This window comes from Rhopalosiphum maidis, chromosome 1 (assembly GCF_003676215.2).
Source record: "Rhopalosiphum maidis isolate BTI-1 chromosome 1, ASM367621v3, whole genome shotgun sequence".
Lineage (NCBI taxonomy): Eukaryota > Metazoa > Arthropoda > Insecta > Hemiptera > Aphididae > Rhopalosiphum > Rhopalosiphum maidis.
Genome location: NC_040877.1, coordinates 37,988,288 through 38,012,812, shown reverse-complemented (window position 1 = coordinate 38,012,812; position 24,525 = coordinate 37,988,288). Strand labels below are relative to the sequence as shown.

The 24,525-nt window shown below is 25.0% G+C and overlaps 1 protein-coding gene across 2 annotated transcripts in view; it reads right to left on the bottom strand.

Annotated features, from left to right (window-relative positions):
* The window catches only part of LOC113547907 (sodium/potassium/calcium exchanger 4-like), a 37,805-nt gene extending 14,097 nt beyond the window's left edge, over positions 1-23,708 (bottom strand). Inside the window, exons 1-3 of one of the 2 annotated variants that reach the window (XM_026948488.1) lie at positions 23,500-23,708; positions 3,094-3,315; positions 209-613 (exon numbers count right to left, since the gene is read on the bottom strand). In XM_026948488.1, the coding sequence (XP_026804289.1) occupies positions 209-613; positions 3,094-3,315; positions 23,500-23,626 (754 nt within the window). In that variant the 5' untranslated portion in view covers positions 23,627-23,708. The remainder of the gene's footprint in view (positions 1-208; positions 614-3,093; positions 3,316-23,499) is intronic. The other variant, XM_026948489.1, reaches the window with a different exon arrangement.
* Between the last annotated feature and the right edge of the window lie 817 nt (positions 23,709-24,525).

Here is a 24,525-nt window from a genome sequence, read left to right as displayed (position 1 = left end):
TAAACGTATTAACATGAAAATATTTTAAAATATAGTATAGGTATACATATAATAAAAGTTTAAAAGTTTAAGAAAATTATAATTTAAACAATTAAAGGATAAAATGGGAATAGGCGATATCTGCGAATTGTCCTGTATATACAGTATTATTATTATGTTTTTATTATGGAAAGTATGACTGTTGTACAGAAAAATGGAAAATACTTACACGACCGGAACGAATTTTTGTTTTTCAACTTTTTGGCGGCTGTTCTCAGCTTTCCTTGCGTGAACATCAGTAAGAAGTACCCAAAGTACATAAACAGCAGAAACAGTGCCTCGTACCACATGACCACGTCGTCGACCACGATGATGGCCAGCGCAATGATGGACACCAAGTACACGCCACTGTCCCGAAGCAGTGGCCACTTTTCCAAATTGATGGCTTTCCTGGCCGCAAGTCCCGCGCACGCCGAAACGCCTAATGTGTTGTATATGGCGCTGCCCACCACTGTGCCCACCCCGAGGTCGGACTCTGTCAGGAACGTTCCGATGACGCTGACGAAAAGTTCCGGCGCACACGTAGCCGTTGCCATGAACGTCGCCCCCGCCACGTCCGGCGAGATGCCCAAGTCTGTGATAAACACATACAGAAATGTAATAATAAAATCGTTGACCATCGAAAAATCTAAAATGCACGACAGGCGCGTATTGCCGATTCACGTGTTGTCGGATTGAGGACCCCGACCGAATTTTGTTTTAGAATCGGCTTTAATGCGACGAAATTTAATACGTGTACTGTCTATTGCTATTAAATTATTTTATATCTTTGATATTACCTATAAACACTAATAGATAATTAACTATTTATTAATATAAATAAGTTTTTGTAATACAAAAATAATACATTGCCTAAATTGTTAATCAAGTACAATCCAATAATAAAATTCAAATTTGTCAAAAGTTAATACTTATTACATTTACGCATCACCTATTAGTTAGGTTTATGTACTTATAATTTAAATCATTGTTAATTATTTATTTCAAATAAATGATTTAAAAAACCCGGTGGTTGCTATATTATATTATTTACGTTGAAATATTTTTTTTAGTTTTGTGAATATTTTTGTATTATTATACTACGGGCACAAGCCCGCGGGCCACATGTTTGATAACACTCGTACCTTATATTGTTATATTCAGTGCTTATATGGTAATAAATAATTCACGACTTTTCTTGAAACTACAAAAAATATTAAAAATCATGAAATTAATGAAAATGAAATGTCGAAACGTACAATTTTTCAGAAAAATAATTTTTACAAAACGGCTATTTTCGATTAAAATTATTATTAATTAAAATTATTTTTTAACTTTTTTACCAAAACGTTAAGTTAAAGAAAAATATGAATTACTTGTAGTTTTGCGAGTTTCATAAAAAAACAAAATTATGATATCTCCATTATTTCAGGAGATATCGCAATGGATAAATCCTCAAAGGATACTGCATATCACTGTAACTGTCGGTAACAGTCAATTTATGTACCTTATAGTTGGGACGATACTTCTATTTCTAAACAATACGCATATATTTTCAAAATGTACATAAACGTACTTATATGTTGGTCTGGAATTATATACGGGATAATATTTGTAATAACGAGTAGCTAAGAATTAAGAAGAACTACAAAAGTACCTATAAATAAAGGGAGTGAAATCTATATGTATATTATCTGGTAGTTCTTATTGCGTAATGAGAGGTAGGTATATAGTTAATAGGTGTTATTTAATATATTATATAAAGTAACGGATTTTAATACTATTATACCTACTACACGTTAACTGTATAAATGTTTTGTTGAGGTTTTTCTTAAATTTATGTAGTGACCGCAAAAAAATTATCATTAAATAGATTATTTTAATGATGTGTAATGTGCTTTTCTTCGACTCTATTGCCAATAAAAAAATTTAAAAATTTAAAATTATTGCATTATTTTCAAATTATTATAGTTTTGACAAAAATTGTTCTTCAAACGCAAGTATTGTATAATATAATTAAGTTATGATGTAATTTAATATTTTTTTTTAATTTTTACGTTAATAACTTATAGTAAATTTTGTATTAAATTTTCAAGTTTTATAATAAACTACAATTTTATAATACGTAAACCGTGGAAAATTAATAAAATTACAAAATTAAAATGGTAAAATAGTAACAAATTTGGATGCGAAATTGAAATGCAGTTGTGTCATGTGTAGATAATGGAAATATATAAAATTACGGCATGTATTCATTTTCGATTTGCAACAAAAAAACAAAATCTTAATATTAAAAATATTTATTATTATAATAATTAAATATTTATAATGCAATGAATAAATACAATATTTTAGAAAAAACTGTATCAATTTACTGTAATAATACTAAAACAAAAATAAATGAGTTTAGTTTAGTAGCAATATACCAACAAAAAAAAAAAACATCATAAAATAAACTTAGCGATATAGGTAAAAAGACCATCTCCGCTCAAAATAGTTTTTCGCATACAATTATATAATATTATTGAATTCAAATTAAACATATTATTCATTACAATGATCCACTCAACACTTATATTGTACAGCAAAGCGTTCGGTACCAACGTACGCCTTTTTTAAACTTGACCACCCAAAGTACAATATTCAATGTTGCTATAAAAAGCTTTTTTAGACACATACACACACACATTGTAAAACAAATACATTCACGCTTCGCCCAAAATCAAAAATATACTTATTACTGATCATCATAGCTATCAAAATGAAGTCATTAAATTAAATTTCAAAAATGGCTGATGCTTACATTTTTTTCACTAGATACCATGTAGGTAAAGTGTACATAATATTATTGTATTCGGTTTGCATTATAATTTTAAAAACAATTACGAGGAAATAGGTATTAACAAGTGATAAGTTATTGCATACCTATAAGAGGTATTGTATATTATTACATTTGGTACTTAAAATATAATTATAACGTTTTATGAATTTTTTTAAAATGTATGCATAATATTATATATATTATGTATTTTATGTACCCTTTAAAAAAAAACTTTTTCGATAGATGTAACATACCTAAACATATGCAAAACACCGATGGTAGGAAATAATCATTGCATACAAATGCTATGAAAACGAATCCATAAAAAGCCACCATGAAGTGAAAGACAACAGCGCCGTGACGTCTTTGGTCGTCAGTGAAGAAGTCTGGAGGAAAGTCATCAATGGAACGACTGACATTTTCACAGGTGATAGTGCTGCTATTACTGAGCTCGATGCTGTCACTTGTATCATTTCCTATAATGAAAAAAAAAAATTACGATGTGATTGCAAATTAAACGTATGCTATTTCTTTGTAGTATTACATTATAGTTGTATATATTATTTTATTTCGTTAATGTAATGGTATAGCCTTTCCTAATCTTATCAAACTCAAAATATAAAAGGGCCAAAATATTTGTATTTACGCGGACTGTAAAGAAAAGAAACAAGAACTTAATAATAATTATATTATTATAGTATATGATATTGCTTAAGTTATAAATTATTTTATATTATTTTATTTATTTGTGCCATCATGTTTGCGATATCTAACATTATATTTTTGCTATTAAAAATGTTCTATGTCAGAACACATTTTATTGTTTAAGGTCACTTTTAATATAGAACGAATGTCAGTTAACCCAAATTTAACAGAATACTTATACTCTTTCTACGACGATTTCTTAAACATAAGATTTTTCCGGTATACTTAAAAGTAAAAAATTGGTCAATATTGGTTTTATACGACATGCGTTAAGTCTTAATTTTCCGACTGTTTTTTTTTTAAAGACCTAATTTACAACTGAAAATCTTAACGTGGTCATTAATGTTTAATAACATTTGAGCTTTTTCTTGTAAATTCGAATTTAAATTTGACAACTGATTTGTTATATCAATTATGAGTCATATATCTTGTAACTAAATTTGATTCAAAAAAGGGGGCTGATATCTTGTTTTTTAGATCCTAAAATTATTTTCATGGAATATTTTAACTTTCAGAATCTTTTTAAAACATTAGAACACGAATACACGATAACTATCGTACTTTTTTATGTATGACAAACCTGAATACTAGCTTTTTACATTTTTTAAAAAAGACGAAAATTGTTGTTGAGTTAAATCACAGGGTCTTATAAATATTGACCATTTTTCTTACGTTTTTGATTACATATGTCATAGTTCATATTGATTGCTTTTAAACATACTATATACTTTGTAGTATTATCCCTATACTATAGAATTATGGTATTTATACTTGATCATGCAGCTTTATTTCTACATAATATCAGTATAGTATATTAGAGTATTTAGTAGTATTTTATAACGATAATATACCTAAAACTGTCTGTAATATAAACATTAAACATAGTAATGAGTAATGACCATATAGCTGATGTTATAATATCAATATATAGGTAAGTATAATTATTGATTAGGTATTGATTTGGCAGCAAGCTTAGTGCTAAAATGTATTCACCTATATTCATATTAAAAATCAGGTTAAGCAGTGTAAAAAACAAGTTTTTTAAACGATTAAATTTATTGCATATTATGATAAACTTACCTGTGTACATGATCATAAATGTTTGCTTATTAATATATAATAAAATATAAATCTTTAAAGCGACACGACAACCTTCAGTCAATATTCGCAAATTATTAAAATAACGTTATATACTCACATAATTAACGTAATTAAAATACTTCAAATTAAATACAGTATATAGTTTATACAGTATAAACCATTAAACTGATACTAAATTTCATATTTTAAGGTTTAAAATTGAAAGAGTTATATTTCATAATAATATTAGATACAAATACAATATTATATAATCAATTTAATATAGTTTAGAAAAATAAAAAAAATCAAGGACATAAGTATATATAGAATGATAAAATGCGTAAAGTATGCTACATAAAAATGTATATCAATATCCATACGTATAATATACCTATTACCTATATTAGTTTTTATTTCTTTAAAATTTATTAGGTAATGTTCAACACTAATAATATTAAAATAGTAGTTTATTATTATTATGATTAATTTATTACAATAATTTAAAATTCATGTACTATCAATTGTATAGTAACAAAGTAGTGTAACAAAATTGAAATGAAATTATTATTTGTTATAATATATTAACTATTGTAAGTATTTAAAGGTTAGTTAAGTGGAGTAATAGTAACGTCTAAAATTATTTGAAATTAAATTTGTGTGCATCACACTTCTCAAAAAATGTTCTACCCTATAATATGAAATTAAAATTGTATATATTTTTATTTAAAATAGTAAAAAATATATATAACAGGAAATAACAATGAATAATAGTAAACAATTAAATTTTGTTTTAAAATAACCTAAAATTATAAAAAAATATTACTAAATACTTTTTAAGGTAATGATTGATTAGTGTTATTCTGTTTGTTTGTTGACTCTTAAACGAATCACCCAGTACATAAATCATATACTACACGTAGACTGATATATTTTTTTTAAGGTCACAAGCATGACAATAATATCTGATTTCAAGTTTATTTGTAACATTAATATAAAATTATATATTATTATAATATCAAGTATGTTGTATACATTTCAAATGGTCAATAATATTTAATATTGTAGGTACCTACCTAAATTGCATATTTATTACAATAATAATTAATCTTACTGTATGTGTATCATGAAATGCGCCTATATCTCTGACCGATGTATAGTGCCGTCGGGTAGGAGAATTCAATTTATTATAGGTGGAGAAATCATTAAAATAAATAATATAATAAAATATAATGATTGATTTTAAACATTTTCAGGTGCCGGAGTAGGTACTACTTAGTGGAGGTCAAACTTAAAAAATAATGAAACTAACAATTACATATTGCTAAATAGAATATAGAGCAATAAACAAAGTCTTAGAATTCATAAATAGGTAGGTATTTAAGTTCATATTAAATTTTTTTTTATTCAATAACATATTTAGATTTTAATAATAAGTCAATATTATCAACTATATTCTTTTTAGAATTATTTGGTTATTTTACTGTGGAAATATGAAATTTAAATGTTTATAATGAAACAGTACATATTATTTTATTTTATAAAAATAGTTCTATGAAATATTTTCATGATTACAGATTAAATTTGATGAAAGAAATTGTGATTATTATTTGATTTTTCTGTAAAATTTAATTATTTAACTCGCACTTAGTCTATTTCACAATTATAAAATAAACTACATAAAATAAGATCGTTTTATTTTTGCAACTGGCCAATAAAGAACAATTTCATCATCATAAAAGTTGTCTTACAAAACTAGATACATTATTTGTCATAATATAATATATATTCTATGCATACACTATACAGATACTTATACATTATTTACTAATTATTATTGATATTGAATTGCATTCTTTAGTTTAGTATTAATATCGTAATATCTCAGGTTATAATATTATATAAAATAAATTTGAAAACATAAAAGTATGATTTATTATATTGTTGTTTATACATTGAACTTTACAATAGTAAATATGTAATATTGTAATAATATTATGTACTTATTTAATATAATATGCATTAAATAGGTATATCATATGTATATATTATACAGAACTGTCTCCGGCGGCGTACTCCTTACGCCCGCGCTCAAGGAAATTTTATTAATATAATATACTGATTTTCATATTTATAAAAAACAAAACAATCTAATAAATTACAATTTATAAACTTATTAATTATTATTTCTTTATAATTACAATTAATATTTTGAAGTAATATAATACAATATTAAGGATATTTGTTGTATTTTTTAACAATACATCAATATTTATATTAAAATAATGATTTTTAAATTAAATAATTTTTTGGGTAGAATCATTAGTCACGATAGAAGTACCAAAAATAGTTGTATTTTATTCCAAATTATTTTTTTATTGGCTATTTCATTAATATTGTTTGTATATTTTTCAATGAAAGTTTTTCATTTAATTTTATTAGGTACCTATTTTAATATTGCTCTTAGTTATTTTTAGTTGGATAAAGCTTTATTGTTTTTTGAAATTTTATAAGGGCATTAATATTTTTTTAAATAAATTATTTTATTTCTTGATTCCACCAGGGTACGTTGGGTTTTGGGTTTTTATTTTTTCTATGGTTAGGTTGGCTGATTTAAAGACTGTGTTTGTAAATCTTTAAACTGTTTTCTTAATTTGTTTTTATTATTTTATATGAGTTATTTCAATTTCAAGAAGTTCTCTAAAAATTGCTCAGTTTGGATTTTTCATAGTTCCCAAGAGCTTCTGTCACTGTCATTATATTGAAGTATAAAATATACAATATTGTGGAAGTGATAACTGCTGATAATTTTGGATAGGACCATTTAATTGAGGTTTTGGGCAAAATAATGTTTCAAAAATATAAGTCAGTATTGAAATAATTGTTATTTGATAAAATTATAAATTAGGAAATTATTAAGTAGAATTAGATTTTAATTTTCTAAAATGTTTTCTATTTATTTACCTCTATTGTGGGACCTGTATCTAACTTAGTGGCTGTTGAAGTCTCCCGTGGTTATAATGAGTTTGGGAAATAATTGTATTATGGTATTATGTGTTCTGTGTTGTTGTGTTGTTGTTAGTTTTGCAGGGATGTGAAGAAATATTTCATAAGATTGGTTGAACAAAAAATGAGCTTGACGTTTGAATTGGTTTTTTGTTTGTTAAATTATATATTTGAGAGGTTTTGATCATACATTTTGGATTAGTAGTTCTTTTATTAGATGGTAACAATGAATTATTATTAAATTTAAGTTTCGTACTGAGCGATTTGCCGACTCACCTATCCAAGAATTTTTGATATTTGTGTTAATAATATTATTTATAATATTGATTGTGTGTTTATTGTAATAGTGTACTCTATGTAAAATAAATATACATATATTATTTAATTAACAGCCAAACACGTATTACTCACAGTAATATTATGACAGCTCAATCAAATAGTAAAAAATATGAATTTTATGAATGAAAATCCCATTAGGTACCTAATTATTTATATAAACATTAAATATAATACCGAACATAAATACTTCAATGTCTTCAATAATTACCATTCTATTAGCGTTGTAAAAAACTAGTTAGGTCAATAATTCTTAATGATTTATTTAGTAGTAGTAAGTATATAAATCGTCGTGGGTTATAAGTTTTTCATTATATGATAATATTATTATAAAATGATTCATAATGGAAATATAACAGATTAATAATTATGAATAATGATTATCTGAACATAATGTTTAGTAGGTATAACAATATACGATAAACATGTTATTTTAATGTAATGATATTTTGTTTGATTTTGGTACCTAATTTCTAGTATATATACATATATTCTTGACAGAACAAGGAATTTATCAGTTACATACAATAATGATAAATGAGTTTAATTAATTATAAATATTTTTAACAACTTTTAAAGTCATTTGCGGAAACTGTAGTTTGATTTAAGTGGTACATATTTGAAATAAAAATTTTAGTTATTTTTTAAAATTAATTAATAGTTTTAGGATTTTAAGGTTTTCTTATACAACATTTAATATTAATCACTAATAATTTTTATTAATAACGATAAATATTAATCTGTAATAGTGTAGGACTCTAAACTAAGTAAATTAATTAATACTAATTAATACTCGCATAGTCTCGCATATAGACGGATCATAAATAGTGTAACTATAATCACTTCAGTTATATTATTTATAATATTTATTGTATTAATATACAATACATATTTCTAAGTACCTAAATATTTAATTATTGATATAAAAAAGGTTTCATCGCCACTGTATGTATATTGTATATATTATGTTTGATAGGCATTGGTACTGAACTAAATATAAGACATTGTTGACTCTTTTCATAGTAACGACAATAAGTGATGAATATGAATTTCAATATTTTTTTTAAAAATTAAATTGGTTAGAGTTTTCAACTTTTATTTTATTAACACGTAAGTTCATTTTATTTTATAGTTTATGTCTCTGGTCCACGTAAAGACAAGAATATAAGTAAAATAAAGGTAAATATATTCATCCAATTTATGGCAATGAAACTTAATATAATTTTTTAGTATCCAACATAACTTATAAACTTAAAATAATATAATTTTCAACTAATTAATTCTAGCTTAAAATTACTATGAAAATAAATTATTTCTACTTCATTATTATCTTTTTATAGTAAAATTGATTTCAAATGTATTTTGAAATTTTTTTCCTTTAATATTGTTAGTATAAAAAATATTAAATATATAATTAATGTATTTAAATATATCTACTTAAATTCATCGAGGCAGCTAGTAAAAAAAAAAAAAAAAAGGACTCATAATATTCTAAGAATCAAATATTTAATTAATTTATGTATTTTTACGTAATCAACAATGCACTAACTGCAATAATGTAATAATTAAGATAACTAATAATGGCAACAAAACAAAATATACAAAAGGTTGGCATAATGAATATTACTCATTAAGTACAGAAGTACAGAAAACTCAAAGTTAATAAATTAATAAAACAAAAGTTTTTTCATATGATTTAGTCAATATAAATGAAATAGAACAAAAATGTATACTTATAATTAAATTAAACAAAAGTTTAATAATAATTAATATATACATGATATTTATTGTTTATTATAATTTATGTACCTACAGTAAATAATGAATAACTCTTAATAGTAAATAATCTAAAATCTATAAAATAAATTAAACAATTATGTACTTTATTGAAAAGTGATTTTAATAGTTAAAATAATACCATAAGAGTATTATTATAATTCTTCAGAGTATAAACTTTATTATAATTGATTAATATTTATATAATTATTTAATGTTGTTATTTAGATAGATATTTCTATGTTTGTATTTAAACATTAATTTTCAATTACAATACAGTTGGAATAGTTATTAATTTATAATGAGTACTTAACATATTAAGTAATATTTATAAAATTTCATTGTAAAAAATAATATATTTTTAAATACAAATAATATTTTTATATTGAATGAAAATTTGATAAAAATAAAGATGCTTGTTTAAATTACATTAAGTATTAATCTAAAAGAATTGAAAATCTCACAATAAATATAGACTATATTGATGAAATGTTCTAACAGCAAAGGTAAAATCATAAAATCTTATAAAAAAACATTTTACAAAATAAACTAATGTACTTGAGAGTAGTGTGGTCCCAGCCTATACCTATTAAAAGTATAAATTTATGCCTTCCAAATTTAATAACACAATCTATAACTTTGAATTGTAACGTAGGTACATTATTACATTTATTACAAACCAATCATAAAATATCTTGAAGGTTTCTTTAGTAATATTATAAAAACGTTGAAGCGTGAATCAATGACGTAAAACCAATTGCATTACAATACACAGTATTAAAAATTAATTAAATATAATTAACAATATATTGCTCCACCCTATAGTTGACGAAAATATATGAATTCTAAGAAATTCTGTGACTTAAGAGTTTAAAAATATTCTAAGTTTTGATTCGTCGTATTTGTATCAAAGTACGGGGGGATACAGTACTTTAAAACAATATGATCTCTGGAGTGGTATCATATTATATAAGGATCTATATTATTATTATATTTATTCAAAACTTGTTTGATAACAATATTGAGTATCTTCACGTTTATTATAACAAATAAAGTAATTTTTATAGAAAATTATAAGTGTTGATAATACTATCCTAGTTTTTATTTTAGAAAATTAACTATTACGAATGAAGGAAATAAATATCGAATACAAAGAATATAATATGATATTTATTATGTAGTAGGTACTATTGATATTTCCACGAACACTTGAAGATAATGGGTTTTTAGGTAATGCATTCAAATAAGATTTCAAACTTAGGTGTTTCTATTAAAAAAAAAAAAAAACCATACGTTTATGTCTTTTTCTATGCGAATATTTAACGTACCGTGAAATTTAAAAAATCACTCTATTTTAATTTTTAATTGTAGCTTCCATTGAAATCCTACACAATGTCATAAATTTGTCGGTAAAACATTACATAATTATTATTAACATGTCCCAGTGGTGACATCATTCAAAAATGACAATATGAAAAAATTAGCACAAATATGCCGCTCTTGCAAAGACGTGTAATTTGTTCCAGAATAGTATAAATTAGCCACTTTTGCAAGTTGTACATTATATTATTATGTCGTCCTTGCAATAATGGCTATAGTTTCCGTAAATGAAAAGTATATTATACGCTTTTACTGTGCTCACCACAATCTTGAAACTTAAAAAATCATTTGTCTATTCATTGTTTTTGTGTATTTTTGTACACACCTATAAAGCAATTGAGTTGTTTAAAATGGTAATGAAACAGATGAGGAGGGTCACTTAATGCATTGCGGTTGCCACGGTAGGAAAACTAGCAGAGATAAGTTTTACTGTAGTTTTCATATCGATATTTGAAGATCGCAATAACAGCCTATTAGATTCAAGAAGTTATAAATGAATTACAAAAGTACACAAACACAATGTTCGGTAAAAAATAATTATAATAATAAAATAATTAATTAAACGCAGAATAATATACATATGATTATATTATATAATATGAGCTTTATCACTTGAAAAAACGCTGTAGTCTGTGGATTTCAATGAGTTTTAGAATAAAAACCAATGTATAACTATAAAGCAGTATATATTTTTGAATAGAATTCAAACAACATTAATGTGCGATCAATATTAAAAAAAAAAATCTGAAAAAGGCGCCAAGTACCGCGCTTTGTTATCTAGTAAATGTAGAGTAAACTTTGTCGTTCAGTAGGTTATAATGTACGTGTTAAGTTTGAATTCAATGATAAATCATATTGTTTACGTGGTGAAACTATTCTGAATGAGAACACTGTACTTTTTTGATAACCATCGTTACCAAAATATTATTTATTTTTATTATATAATGGTTTGTGTACTTTTATTTTGCCACGGAATTCAATAAATAATATTATTATTAACAATTAAATACTTTTAATTTTATATTATTTGTTTTGTGTTTTAAATTTCAAGGTATAAATTAGGTGAAGCACCAGTAAGATCGACGTGATCTGATAAAAGGTCTTGCCTTTCAGCGATTTAGTAGTTGGAACCCCGTAGTTAAATAATGATAATATTAACGTTTTAAAATATATTTTTACTAATTTTATTTTGTTTTTCCCATTATTTTAAAAAGTTCTTAGAAATGAATACTCCACTCAGTCCTCACCACTCTAAGTATAAAATAAATATAATTTCTTACCTCCCTCAAAATCGATGATCGAAGCATTTTTTCGGTAAAAAAAAAAATAATCTCACAGTGTAAAATAAATAATATATTAATCGCTAAAATAAAAAAAAAATATTGTATGAAATTTTATAAATATTTTATGAAAGTTTAGAACACTGAGACTGTAAGTATTTTATCCACATACATTTTCACATTTTATATAACCTATCTTTCTCTCCCCCTCACACTCTCACTCTTTCTTGTAGATTAAATAAACATTTTCAAAAATATGAAAGTTATTATTATTAAAATTATTTAATATTATACTGTAGAAAGCATTCCTTCTTTTCAGTTATACTCGGCATTAAAAAACATTGATCTAATGATTTTATTATTAAGTAGGTATATGCAGATTATTAAGCAAATTTGTGTTAAATGTTAATTTATTTAATAAAATCAATTTTGAAACTTGTTCAAACTTCCAATTATAACCTTGTTCAATCCAAAGTTTATTTTTTTATTTTTATTATTAAACACGTGGATAATAACACAGGTCATGTGTGTATAATATTATGATAGGTACCTATTATTATTTACTTAATTTATAAAGTATTTTGCTTTTTTAGAATTCAAGTGAAGCAAGGTATTCATTGTATAATGATATCTTTTTTTTAATAATAGGAAAAACTATACTTTAAAACCCTTTTAACATATTAAAAAAAAAATTATTTCTGCATATCAATTTTTGACCAAATCAAATTTGCTACTTTATGGTAATTTAAAAAATTATAACTGTAGTGAATACATTTAATTATCACCAATTATTTATATTGGGATTTTAAAGACTTATTGGTATTACTTTTAAATTATTTTGGATGTCTTAATATTTTATTTATAAAGATTAATTTTTTTGAACTTTTTTTTAATTTTTGTTCCTATAAATATTAGTAAAAAATGTCCCGTGCTTGATAAAAAATCATGACCATGGATATTTACTGGAATTAAAAACAAAGTTTAGTTTAAAACCACTTTGATTTTATATGATTTTTTAAGCATAAATTTGGTCAAACATTTTCAAATTATTTTCTAATTAAAAGTGTATACAACATTTTAACTTTAATAACCAAGTTTTGTAAAAATATATACAATGTATTTCATAATTTGTTTTTACAGCAAACTAAAAATATTGATAACAAATATGGATAGGATAATTTTTTTTTAGTCATTTTAGCTTCATATTATTATAAAACTGGATATCCACACGAAAAATAATGATTTAAATTAATTAAAAAAAAGGTTTCAAGTAGAGACTTAAAGAATTTTTACATAAATTATTATATATTATACCCAATTTAGTAATAAATTTTAAAAATATTTTGATTAATTTTAATATATTTATCACGCGAATCTATTAACTTAATAAAGTTAAGTAACAGCTATAATAATTCAACAATTTTAAATAATATTATAGTGATTACTATAATATAAAAATAAAACATAACAATATAGGTATAATTATCTGCTACGAACAAACCCTGATATCGTTTATTATTTTAAAACCTCTTGAATCATTATTATAAACATTATAATTGATTAGATTCGTACGTCATACAAATCACACGTGTAATTTTAAGGGTAATCTACTGAAGTTAATACATTTTTCATTAGTAGCTATAGATAAGACGGATCGGTTGACAGTTATATTATTATGTTAATCTAATTTTTATTTAAATTAATACACGCATTATCTATATATAAGTATCTACTTATTCGATTTCGTAAACATTCTAACTTCAAACGTATAACATAAAAATGTTGACTATGGATTTTAGATTTTTCTAACTATTGTAAAAGCGTTTCAAAAATTGGAAATATATCATTCAATGAATCAAACAATTTTTAAAATGGAAATATAAATATTTGGTGGAAATGTGAAATAAAATTATAAAAAAATAATTACTGTCTTTGTGATTATTTATTTTTGTATTATTAAAAAGTGAAATAAATATTTTTGAACACTACACAGTGTTTTTGAAATATTCCTTTACGTTTGTCTTTATAGCAGTGAAATATCTTATTAATCAATTATGATTGTAGCTTCTGGTAGTAAATTGGATCTAACTAGTACATAAAAACAAAATAAGAAAATTACCAGTACTTTTTAAAAAAAATTGAAAAAACTAAAAATATTATGTAAATATTAGAAAAATGTATGCAATACTAATGTTTAGAAAAATTGTTTTTGTTATAAGTTATAACAAATTCTTTTATGGACATTATATAATTATTTTGAATATTTTGGATTTTAATGATGTATTTATAGACATTTGCAATTTTTGACGTATTTAACAAATTTTTCTATGCTTGGTCAAAAAGCTTGAAAATTGAATAAGTTTAATATTTTTTATTAGTTGTTCTTACCCGAATTAAACAAATTAAAGCATAGTGAATTTTTATTGATCAAATATAACTTCAGCAACTAAGGTCATTAGTATTAACTATTTGATATAACATCTAAATACATTATATTACATGCTTTTTTAAAAAATATATTTTATTTATAATTAATTTATGTACACTGGAGTAGAATATTAATTTTAATTATTAAATTTTTTTATTCAGTCCGGTTTCTTTGAGGAAGGAAATGAGGTCATTCGATATGTCTGGGCCAACGAGTAGTATGTGGGAATTAATAAAAGGTATATAGTTTGTTGGGTGAAACCCCAAAAACGGATCCGTTTTATATTTGAAACAATTGTGTAATACTAAAAATTATCACTGTCTGAAATATAATCAAATTAAAAAATAAATTTGTTGTACCATTTCTTTACTCGAATAACCATGTAATTTAAATTGTTCTTATGAGAAAATATAAGGTAACATTTTATAAAAAAAAAAGTTATTTATTAAAATAATATTTTCCAAAGGAACGTATACATATTTCAGTAAATTAAAATTTTTATAGATATAAGCATGTGATAAGATTAAATTTAATGTTATTACATAGATACAAAATATAAATATGTAATCAACCTATGACGTAAATTTAGCATCAATTTACACTAATATTATAAAATAATTAATTTTATATTGGTTTTTTAATAATAAGTTATAATAATAAATTAATATTTAACTATTTTAAGTAATCGAGTAGTTTATCTATCGAAAAAAATATAGTTAAATGTTTATAAAAAAAGTCTAAGCATTTTAAAATATCACACTCCATCACTCCATAAAATTGAATTAGAATGAGTACCTAAAATACTTAAATACTAAATATCGTTTATCTTCCTCAAATATACCCATTTGATTTTAAAGTCATCTGATTAAAATATTCTATATTACTATTTATTTGCGACTCACTGTACGAGTATATTTGCATGGATTAAAATATTTGTTAATATGTAATTTAAAAATTTCGCTTAAGTTTTTTGTTTGGTGTAAAATATTAATTTTCGTGTGTATAAACTATGTAAATTACGGATTATAAACTTTATAATAGATAAAATGCATCGACGTATAAATGTTGGATGATTTATTTTTTTTAACCCACGACTCATGTATGGTACAAAGTTTAATTACATTTTTTTAAACGTCAACATAACAACGGGTTTGCAATATTAAAAATTAATTTTGTGTAAATACTGCAATAATTTACGTATTATGAATATTATTTTTTCCTATAATTGCATTTATTTCGTATTAATGATGTACAAATATAAACAATAATATATAAATGACATTTTGATTTTAAACTATAAGTGAATTATTTGTTTGATTTTTCCGAATATTTTAGGTAGGTTAGGTTAGGTTTTGTATTAGTTTTGATACTTAATCTAAATAAGTACATTTAATTCAATACATTACAATAACTAGTGTTATAAATTATAATGCCCACAAATAGAGAATAACTGTTAACAATTTTAATCTAAAAATTTCGTTTTAAATTATGGTATTTATATTTATAATTTATTAATTATTGTTAAAAATAAATATACTTATATTAAAAAAATAAATATATATATAATATACTAGGTAAAATAAAAACATTATGAAAAATCAAATAAAGTATAAAAAAAAAAATAATGTATTTTAAGAATTACATATAAAAAAATTTTTAATGTGTACCATTCAAATTCAAGAAGAGAAGACAATAATTTATTAATAAGTCTATTAGTTGTAAATTCGAGTATATTAGACTATCACTTAATGCATAATAAGTTTATGAGTATTATATTGCATACTACATGACATTGTACGCTGTAGACTCATGTAAAACAGGATATTCAACAGACTGACAAAAAACCCATATTTTAACAAGCATTTTAAATTCTCGTCAAGTTAACAAAATTAATTATAATATTTAACAGCATCCGTATTCCAGTCCAGATTATTGAATTATAGAGATTTAAAATTACATTTTATTATAAGAAAGCCTCGATCGATCAAATATGAGACTACCTACTAAATAATATTTTAGTATGTTCTTGAATTTTAATTAAAATTATAATAGATAGTTAACAGTATTAAATCCGTATAAAATCGCATTAGTATATAATTAGATTAATAATTATTAGACATTACAGGGACATATTATTGTAAGTCTTGAGAATAATATGTTTTGAATTTTATTGGCGAATTAAATTTTTTGAGAATAAGAAAGAACTTTGTCCTTTATAGCTCATTACGATCTTTCAATTTGATATCCAGTACGTACATGGTGTATATGGCATGATTCACCACATGTTCTGTATCCTCAATTTTTCTTCTAATAATTTATTTATTCAAATTCTGATTATTAGAAATTTTAATTACATTTAGATTTTGTTTATTAGAGATAATTCTATGGCAATAAAAACTTCTTTTTTCAAATTAAAATTACCCTTTTTTAATTCTAAGTGCAGAGATGAATGTATTTATTTTACAATGATGTATATTTTACTTTTTTTGTGTGTCTATCTATGGACTTTGAAATAGTAAAAGCGGTTTTATTTTAAACTTGAAAGATTTTTTACTAATTTATGATTTAAAATTAGATCTAGTTGATACTTTGAGAGGATCTTAAATAAAGAATATAGTACTTAATATTACCAAGAAAAAACAAAAAAAAAAAATTAAGAAAAAACGGATATTTTTACGGGAAACCAATAACCGACAAAATAATTTTTGTTTTTTAGCCTAATACAATAAATTACCTTAAATACTTCGTCATTTCACCAAATATTTTTCTTAGCATTTTCTTAACATGTAATTTCAATATTTTTAAACTATTTATAATCATTTGAAAAAATGTTACAAACGATAACAAAAAAATTATCGCTTGATCCAAAAGGCTTAAAAATTTAATACGAAGTTCTTCATAAGTTGTTTTTTTATAGCTAACGATATTAAAGATTCATACACATGGTTATCATCTATAAGCATTAGAAGCTTACATTTGGAAAAAATTCGTTAAATCGCCAAAGTTTGCAAATCACCTTATAATTTTTTACTAAAGAGCTTTTATGTGATTATGTTCGACAATTATTATTAATTTTTGACATGGAATTTTGTTTGTTTAAAATGTTTAATATTATATTTTGAACTTAAATGAATTCAAGTATTCAATATAGTGTATAGTAATTTTGCTACTAATAAGTAGTAAAATAAACTACTTAAAATAAAATATAAATAAATCATAAAGTATAGGTTAATTAAAGACCGTTCAGAATTGTTCTCATTATTTATTGTTAAATTTAAATTTATGACATAAATTACTTTACTATTTTTTTTATTTTTAACTTTAAATTTTTATTTAGATAATTTTATTTAAATTTTGACCCGCCTAAATTAGAATTTAAATGAGTAGTTTCCGAATTATTAAACTTTATATAAGTAGTAAGAATAATAAAATCTTTAACTATGGTTTCAAATAAAATATAAGATATGTATGCAATATTCAGTCTAGTATTTATTATACGCAAATTATTTTCCAAATACTAAACATTTTAATAAACCAATATTAATTACTATATAAGAATTAAAAATATGTTTAAATTATTACATTAGCCCCATAATACCTTCTAAAACTATTATTACGGAGTATTGTCCTTAGTTTACAAAATTAAATAAATTAAAAAATGTTTACCGAATTCCAATTTAGATTATCGCGTTTTGACAATTAACAATAAAAAAAATTGATTATCATTTAAAAAATAAGATTCTATTGTTACAGCAGTGCACGACCCTCCTTATTAGAGTGGTTATTGGGAGTATTTAAAATATGGTTCTGAAGTATTATCGACAGTTCTAAAAACGAGATTTTTATTAAATAGATTATCAAAAGAAAAAAAGGTGGTAGTGACATGGTCACATACTGAATGAATCGCGGTATAATATACTTATCGGCAACCATTAACCATGGCCATAGTTACACATTTAACTGAATTTTGTGTACAATATACAAATATTTAGAATGGCATACATATACGTTTGCACTATATACAAATATATTAGTGATACAGTCATATTATATTAACTATACATACTTCCAGATTTTAAACCGGAAAGAATTTCCAAGGTTTTTAACCTCAAGAAACAAAAGTATAAAATACTATTTTAATATAACATAAAATGTTTAATTTAATGGTAATCGTTTACCATCAACACTAATAATAACAATAATTAAATCACAAATGGTTTATTTTAAAAGTATAGTTCTACATACATATTATTTATACTACTCGTGTAGGTAGTACACAGAGAAACGTCAAGTATGTAGGTTTTTATTTCATTTGATACCTATACATATGCTTTTAAGTTTTTTAATAAAAACCCAATGAAATATTCACGAATCAAATTAAATTTTATACATTTTTCTATTCAATAGTCAGTAACTTTTTGCCTATTAAATTTAGGTACTTTAAAAGAAGTATTAAAACAATATATATTTTCCAAGAAACCTAAATATACAGTAATTAATTATCCATCATTAAACAATTAATTATTATTTGTAATAATACGATTTTCTAAAATTTTCAATTAGAATCTTTTTTTTTTAATTTGTCACGTGGGTAATTTTAAGAAAACACTTTTTCATAAACGAAGTACGTCAAGAATTTCGGGGTCAAGTAAATACCTTTTTATTTTTTATATAGTTATAATAATTACTAATGACGACAAGATAATAATTATAAATTATTTACAAATAGATAATTTTTTATTTTTACAATTCAGTTCTTGGTCATTTAAATATGGGTGAATCGTAACCGGGTGATAAAAGTTAATAAAATATGCAAATTAATGCAATTTATTGTAGATACGAGTATTTGTTGAACATCACAGTTTATATGATAAAAAAAACAGTGCGGGGCGCTTTATAAGAGGACTGAAGTGCCAATAGTCAATACAAATAATCTCAATAGGTTTTAATTTTTTTTTCAATACATTGCCCCAGGATATTTTTAAAGGAAGTCGATTTTCTGACTGGTTTTTATTACGCTCTACTATTAAATATGATTGTATGATAAATATTTTGCTAACTCGATACATATACCTACCTACGCACATATTAAATACAGTGGCGAATTTAATAATAAGAAAATGTGGGAAGGGTTGGACACTAAATATTCACATACGTTTTTTACAATTAAATGAATACCTACTCGGAGTTATAAAAAAATAATAAACCATAAACATATAGAATACTGTAAGTTCCGTTTCAGATTAAAGTACCTGTTTTTACCTTTTTATAAATCAACTTAATAACGAAAAAAGTATCTTTGAATAATTATCTATAGGAGGAGTCCTTCAGCACCCATAGTGCCATAGCTGATATTTAGAAATATCATTACTGTTGTGTATTAGCACATTAAGTATTAAAGTATACCTTCATTAAATACCTACTAATACATGTCAGTTTTATAAAAATGTTTGAATGTTGTCGGTGCTTGCATAGAATTTATTATTACATGTAACTGATGTAACATGTATCAAAAAAGAAAGCATTGCTCGTTAAAAATTATTATTATTCATTTTTATAACTTAATCTATGCCTTAGATAGAACAACTGAAGATATCTTTACATATTATGCCTAAGATTCCAATAACGTCATAGTCGAAAAGTTATTACCCAGCAATCACTAACCAGTACATCAGTTGCATAGCTTATATATACAAAATGGTGTAAAGACAATATTGTAATATTATAATTAATATATAATGAATATACAATTTAACAATGATAAGTTATGATTCATAACATATTAATTTATAGCTGTAAAATTCAATATTTCCTAACTCATAATAGGATATTAATATATTTTAAATAGTTTTTAAATCGATTTATCGTAAAATATTCTAAAAAGATTTGTAACTGTGGTTTTTAGTAGCCAGTATCTACCTATTTAATTAATAACGTGTATTACAATATCTGTTGATATATTATTACACTCATACTCATTATCACTAAACAATTAAAAATTAGTATGTGAGTAACTAATAACTAATAAACATAATATACTTGACTACAATTTGTATACATATTGCTATAATTTATATAAGTATTAATTCCGTTTTAAATTTATAATTTATACCTACATGTTACTAATATTATTAAATTTGTTATTTTGTTAATATGCCGTGCTCTTTTAATAAATATGTTGTGCTAGCTTACTAAATTGAGTGGTCACTTACAAACAATATAATTATTTGAACGATATGACTTCTTAAAATATAATGACTTATAGCCTAAAAGCACATATTTTTTAACTATTAAACTTTTACGCCTTCAGGATGATTATGTTTTAATTTCAAATCATTAATATTCTTATTGTCTATTAAAAAAATAAAAATATTAAATACATATAGTCGCATATGCATTTAATAATTTGTTATATGTTTATACCTGCCTCAATATTTGCAATATGGTGAAATTCAATTATTAATATTATTGGTTCACCGATATAGAAGAATAATAAATATTATATTTTATTATGTTTTAATAAATTATTATATTGTTTTTGTGAATAGATTAAGTCGTTCGTTTTCGATGTTGTAATTATTCGTTTAATGGAAAATTGAATACTCAATGGTAATCTGAAAGAAACAGAAAATCTCTAGAAACATAGGAAAGTACGAAATAAAAAAACACACACCAGTATGGTTTTTATTATTTTATCGTATTTTAAACGCAGGCACAATGAGCGATATTGAAATAACGGAGTAAATATTCATCGATTTGGAATAATTCAGGACCAATCACAGCATTAATTAATACAGTGATAAAAAAAATAATAAGTTACAGTATTCCTTCGAAAACCGATTAAATATTTTGCCTTCAATATTATCTTTTCCATTAAAAAAAGATGCACTAAGGTGCATAATATGTGATCTGCGCCAAAATATAAAAAAAAAATCATACGTAATTTGCGCTACGTCTAAATCTCTAAATATCGATTTGTTCATTTTCGCCACGAAACAAAACGTAAAGGTATAAGTAATCTGCTCCAATTTTTCAATTTAAATTTTTGGGATATACCTGGTTAATTTACCTAGCTGAATATCATTTATATTACACAAAATGTGAATGAATAATATGGCCTATTAAAACATGAATAATTTGGACCAATGAATTATAATATTTCTAATTTTTACATATTTTATTATTACTGAAATATTGCTCATTTATATACAAAGTAGATATGCTAACAATTACAATTAACTTACGTTTTTTTTATTTTACTTTATGTACACTTAAATTATTTTCTTGAATTTTTTTCTACTAAAATAAATGATTTTAAATACACATTTATAAATTTAAAAAAAGGAAAAAAATATGATTTATTATAATAAAATGCTGTAAATTAAAATTTTTGTAGACACAAGATTTCGCGTGTTACATTTACATGATGCCATGTTAGTGGCATATGTAGTTTTATGTGACACAAATTACAACCTTAAATAATCGTGCAATTAGGATTAGACTTTTTTCGTAGTAATCTTTGAATCGTTACTTATGTACAGATAATAAAAAATGAGTACAGACAAGTAGACCACCAATAAAAATTGCGATACACCATCATACACCTAATACCCATGTAGTATAATATGTAGTATACTTTAAACAGTTTAAACCATATTATATATTGGTGTCTCAGTAGTAACGAATTAACTGGGCCAAAAATATTGAATGGAACACTATATGAGCCGCATAAAAAAGTCGTCGAAAAAATACATTTTATACAAACGTAGTATAACAATGAAATTATCGCCGGGAAAGTACATAATGTGTATACCGATATATTAAATGTATCTCAGTTCAATAAAATCACGACACAAAATAAAAAATGTATTTTTTTTTTCTTTATATTTTAACTTAATTTTCCAACTATCTTTATGGTCGTTTGTAGCGTAAAAAGAGTTTTAGAAAAAGGAGTTTGGCATGCTTATTATAAATTACCTATATGACTACCGTATTTGAACTCGATACATGCTTGTATATTAAACAAGTTAGAAAAGTTCACTCTACGAGCTTGCTGAATTCCTGTTTTCTAAAGGTAGGTGTTTATACGATGCAATAAACTATAACTCTATAGTATACTTAACTATGTAAAGTACTACGGAAAATAAATACATAGTTTAATATCGAACGAACGGACATAACGGGGATATAAAATGTTATATCTTAATAATAACTATCATCTATATGTTCAAAAAAAAATTATTCTACTTTAGAAAATTGAGTTGACTTGAATATGAGTCGCCAGAATACAAAATATCTATATAATATCAACTATCAAGCCGGCATTTGAAAATTACATATCATAATGTCCCCAAAATATTTTCAATTTTCCAAGCATTTCGTCAACGTTCTGATGACGATAATATTTATTTATACCAAAATACGGTGAACGTATTGGGCGAGTAAAAAATAAATTCGAAAAATGCGTAGTTCGGGTTGTTCAAACGAGCGCTTTGAAATGTCGAAAAACATGTTTTTCAAAAACATCAATATCATCCACGACGACCCGTCACACGAGACGAATCCCGCCGCGATGCAGCGAGCTGGCAGTGGATACCCTTGTCGGGCTGACGGTGTCACACGAATCGTTCGCGCCCGCCTTTTTATTTTAATTTTTTTCCCCTTGCACGTACCTCGGACTGCGTCGTGTGCCGTGGATTGGTCGGCGGTGGCTGCAGTGGCGTTGTCGGACGACGACCACGCTGGATGTGCCGAAAACGCGACGAGAACGAACACGATACCCAACACCGGTTTGTACATAATCGCACGTCGGCACAGACTACCGCGCGCGATAGTGGCGGCGCAATAATATCGCGTACCTGCCCGTCGCCGTGACGTTGTTGTTGTTTCGGCTATAGTAGTCATTAATGACGACGCCTTCCACCGTCGTCGCGTCGGGTCGCGCGCGCCGAATCGCCACCGCAGACCGGCAGCCTCGCGAAGAGTGCCCCACGACCGCCTGCACCCCCACCCAGCACCCGCGGTCCGCAGCAGTCCGGGGCGTTACGCTTATCGCCCATCAAACCGTATCGTCGTCGTCCGACTTATTACCGTATAGCCTATAGGCATAGTTATGTATAGTTATGCGTTGTTGTTGATCGGCGTGGGAGACGCCGCTGTGTATAGTTTTTCGCACTTTTAGCGAGTTCCCCCCCCCCCCAAAAAAAAACAAAATTGAATGCCCGTGATGTTTTTTCACCTCCACGCGAGTCGTGACCGCAATAATATTATTGTATTATCATAATATTATATACCTACTTTTCAGTTTTCGATTGTCGTCATTCGCGTGAACGGGTTTTCCGTGTGTTCTCATTCAAATCGTAATAACATTAATATTATAGGTGTGTTACGCGTTGTTGTTGACTATTGTTAATCGGCCGCGGTACGATTAGCAGCACGTTTGGGGGGGGAGGGAGGGAGGGAGGCTACAACATTACTGCAGTAGGGTGGTAAGTGTCTTCGCACTTTTAGGGACTTTTTCCTTCCGAACGGAATGCCCGTCGGTTTTTTTCCGCCACGCGAGTTCACGACCACAATTTTATGACATTATTTTAAAATATCATTCACACCTGCTTTTCGATTGTCGTCATTCTCGTGCCGTGAACGAGTTTTCCGTGTTCTCGTTGAAATCGCTTCACAGTAATATGTTATGTATAATA